Raw genomic sequence first — 4239 nt, forward strand, 5'->3', positions numbered from 1 at the left:
ACCGCAGTCCCGCCGTGTCCTTTCCCATCAGGGTGGTTCGTATTATAGAGCATGTTGTTTGGAATTTTGAAAGACGATTTGCACGTGAAGTGAGTTTCTGATATCAGGATGATGTCCACGTCATATAAATTTAAAAAATGTTTCAGTTCTTGTGTATGTTGACACAAGCCATTGGCATTCCATACAACAACATTGAGGGAGTCCATCATGTTGATGCATTACTGTTCTTTGACTGTGCAGCAACCAACGTTGTAAGAAGGTTCATCATAGTAGACATTTGCTCCATAAGTGTTTTCATCATTGTTTTGAGATCATTCATATCAGTGGAAATCACATTTTCATTCTGGATGGGCGGGTTGGGCAAATCATTTCTCTCAGTGTTTTGGCCTCTCGTAACGTCTGCAAATGTTTGATTTGAATTTGTGTAACGGTCACTTCTTGCTCTATTAAACTCTCTCTCTCTCAACTTTGGGAACAGTTTTTGCTGGAGTTGCTTATGCACGGAGCACCCTCTATAGTTTGCAGGGTGGTTTTCCCCACAATTTGCACATTTAACTTGGTCATCCCTCAATTTCCGCGTGCAGTCCTTCGTCAAATGCCCCCCGTCGCATTTGACACATCTTGGCGGTCTGTGACAAAACCCCTTAGTGTGTCCAAAGCGCTGACAGTGCGTGCATTGTGGTATCTCACGCCTTGGCCGGGGAGGCTCAAAAACCACAACAGTGTGCATGAAGAGCTTTATGTTGTAAATCTCTCGATTGTTTGGACTCTGCTGCAGATCAACATAGAACATTGACATCGGAGCTTTGGTAACTCTATCCCTCGCATTGGAAATGTGCTTCACATTGTGTCCAAGAATACTCAATTCATTCTTTATCTCCTCCAGTTCTGTAGAGTGGTGAAGATTTCTCAGCACGACCCGGAAAGACCTATCATTCTTAAATTGGTATGAATGAAGCTCAGTTTTCCTGTCGGTGAGTTCTTTGAGAATAACTCTGTATTGTGTTGCATTGTTGACTTGGATTCTAACCTCACTTCCTCGGTTGCTTTTCAGGGTATAACCATTTGGGGCATGTTTGTCGAGCAACTCGCGTAGGGGCTTAATTTCCTCCGCTCCGTGAACATAAATCGGTGGTGGCTTTGGTTCATTTCGAGCCTTGTCCTTTGGCATCTCATCGGTGTTATCCTGGTCCATTGGATCAGGTATAACCTCCTTGTCATTTTCGTCATTGGCAACATTGGCAAGTACTTCATATCGGTTACTGGTGTCCACAGGATTGGCTTTCCTTAGCCAATTACTCATAATTGTTGTCTGTTTTGACCTAGGCTCCGGTCCTGGGCTACTCCTTGTCCTTTTACTATTACTGGCCACTGAGTTGCGGCCTGTCAATTCTTTCACCGACGTCATCTTGTTTTTCCCAGTGAGCTCGGAAGCAGTTGGAATTTTCAAGTCAAAAAATCGGCAGGAAAAGCCACGGATAATTTTCGCCCTACAACAGTAGTTGTCTCCGTGACCCCCCTCTGCCTGAAAATGATTGCCTTTTCCGGCTCAAAACCAAATTTTGGTAAAAAAAAAGCCTTATTTTGGGAGCGCAGTGGCTTTTGAATTTTGTACTTGCCTGTCATATGACAACTATAATAATTTCATTAAATTAAAATTAGTGAACAATAAATACAATTCACCATTTTACCCCAGACTTGGGGTAAAACGGTGAAAGTGCAAGGGTTTGGAAAATGGCCTGAAAATGCATTTTCCCACTAAGATAGATAGAAATCGTGTGAGACAAAGTTGTAGCCCGGAAAATTTCCTATGAGATAGTCATCATGGGGAAACTCAAACGTTTTCATAGAACTCAGAAAAAAATATCTCCCAAAAATTCACCATTTTACCCCACTTTCCTCTACCTAAGGTAGAGAAATCGTTAAACTGATTGATTATATATTTTGGCTACGATTTTGGATAAAACAAAAGGTTAAATATTTTTAAAATCCAGAGAGATTATTCAACAAAACACATACCAAATACATTTCTCAACTCGTGAATCCCATAAACCACAAGTAGCTAAACTCTATCTCCAAGTTCGAACGAACCAATCACCGAACTCTCACGATATGCCAAAGAAGCATAAGCTTTCTGCAGTTTATGCTTCTGTGAAAATATTATTATTGTTTTTATTTTGCACTTGCCGAAAATATTTGGTTTAAAAAATTATAAATTCTCCCTGCTAGGCATTTAAAATACTCCCAGGAGGTACGTAGAACACCATTCTATGCTCACAACTGAATGACACTCCTTGGGAAATTCTGAATAATCAAGTTGAACACCATGAGAAATTTTCCTAACCTTCGCACATCCAATTTTGGCGTGAAAAATCAATTTTAATTAGTTAAAAATATCCAGAGCCACTTGTACCTGTATGGCTAATCGCCGATCCAGCCACGAACGCGCCAATTTTGCGACTGAATTTTACTTAAATCCAAAAGGTGTGGCTGCGATTGATTGATTTCCCGCAACTTCCTTTCCACACCGTACAACACGGCAGATAAAAAAATTTAATATGAAAATGTTTCTGAAGCACAACTCGCGAAAAATTGCGCAATCGTTAATTAAGATGAGCGTGCTTTCCCATTTAGCATGACGCTGGCGACTGCCCTGCTGAGACCCTCGATTAGCTGGCGGAGTAGGGGTGCAGTGTGGTTGATGCTGCAGAGTCACGCGCGAGGGTATGCCACGCCGGCTCCGAAGCAATCAGAATCCTCCTTGTCCACAGCTAAACCTCGTGCGGAGATTTCTGCGGATGTTAAGCCCATCGGGGAGAGGATAAAGGAGAACACGAAGACTGCCAGCTACACGGGGGTCATTGTGTTGGGTATTGGTGTCACCGGGTTCCTCTTCTACACGGTCTTCCGTGAGTTGTTTTCCTCCTCGAGTGCCAATAGTGTCTATTCGGCTGCCCTGGAGAAGTGCATCAATGACCCACGAGTTCAGGACGCCCTGGGGGCTCCCATTAAGGGTTACGGCGAAGAGACGAGCCGCAGGAGGCGCAGACATGTGGCACATTCCGTATACCAGAAGGACGGCGTCAATCACATGCGAATGCAATTCTACATCCAAGGCATCCGGAACAAGGCCACAGTTCACTTGGAAATGAAGGAAGTAGGTCAAAGGGCAATTTGGAAAAAAAATCAATTATGCGGCTGAGCTTTAAACTCATTTTCTCTTCGTTTTTTTTCTTCTCATTTTGCATAGAACTCTGCTGGAAGCTATGACTATAGGTATATTTTTGTCCAGCTTGATCACTACCCAAAGACAACCATTATTCTCGAGGACAATCGTGGGCAGGATCCCCAGAAAAATGCTCCACTGCCAAGTTTGTACTGATGAAAATGATTTTATTTAGAACTCAAAGTAATTAAAAAATACAAATTTTTAAATTAATTTTAAATGAATGAAGTTTTATTTGTAAAAAAAAAACACAGATGAAACATCAGGGCGAATGTTTCACGCGTTTTACATAAAAACTCCAGTGACGTCATTGTTTGTAATTTTTAGAAAAATCCGTTTGTTTCTTTAAAAAAGGTATCATGATCTATATTAATAAAACAATTAAAATCCTTTTTTCAAATTTTATTTGAAAAAATGTCCCATTTTACATAATTGCAAAGGAGTTTCTTCGCCAATTTTATATTCTACGGAAGGATGGAAAAAGGATTCATTTTCGAATGAATTTTTCATGGAGTGTGCATAATAGTTGCATTAGTAAGCCTTTTTCCACGGAATTGATTCCCATGCTCTCACGATGAACTTACTGAAAGCATAATCTTTGACCTTTTGCACTGCCAGGAGAAATAGGACAGCCAGGCAAAAGTACTGAATCCACAATTCACGAACTTTTCGCCATACAGATGTGTGGTATCGTGCAGAAATTTCCCCAATTTCCACGTGAATTTTCACCGCAGCCACCCCATCTGTGGGCTCAGTGAACTTCTTCGTGTCCTCGAAGCCAATGTAGGCAGGATTCATTTTTAATTTCTCATAAACCTTCACGGTGCGAAAATCCCCAAAGTTCGTGGCATTTAGGTTGAAGGGATTGAAGCGTGACTGAACGTTGCGGATGAAAAAGGGGCAGTAGAAGGAGGATTTTTGGTGCAATTTTGCATGCGTGTGTAAGAGAAGTTGAGTATTTGGGGGGATGTTTGTGTGTTCTTGGAGGAAGAAGACCGTAGGGATGTCCAGGT

The 4239-nt window shown here is 41.6% G+C and overlaps 1 protein-coding gene across 1 annotated transcript; it reads left to right on the top strand.

The window, feature by feature from the left end:
• The first annotated feature begins 2230 nt into the window (after positions 1-2230).
• On the top strand, positions 2231-3382 carry LOC129791259 (mitochondrial import inner membrane translocase subunit Tim21-like). The gene is made up of 3 exons (XM_055829328.1): positions 2231-2251; positions 2635-3157; positions 3251-3382. The coding sequence occupies exons 2-3, from the start codon at positions 2636-2638 to the stop codon at positions 3380-3382; spliced, it is 654 nt and encodes a 217-aa protein (XP_055685303.1). The 5' UTR covers positions 2231-2251; position 2635.
• Positions 3383-4239: the final 857 nt, after the last annotated feature.

This window comes from Lutzomyia longipalpis, chromosome 2, assembly GCF_024334085.1.
Source record: "Lutzomyia longipalpis isolate SR_M1_2022 chromosome 2, ASM2433408v1".
Lineage (NCBI taxonomy): Eukaryota > Metazoa > Arthropoda > Insecta > Diptera > Psychodidae > Lutzomyia > Lutzomyia longipalpis.

What these genes read in the sequence shown, in the direction of transcription:
- LOC129791259 (XM_055829328.1), top strand. Translation starts at nt 2,636, where the DNA reads ATGACGCTGGCGACTGCCCTGCTGAGACCCTCGATTAGCTGGCGGAGT. An exon ending in TTCACTTGGAAATGAAGGAA is followed by an intron (nt 3,158 to 3,250) that starts GTAGGTCAAAGG and finishes CATTTTGCATAG; the next exon opens with AACTCTGCTGGAAGCTATGA.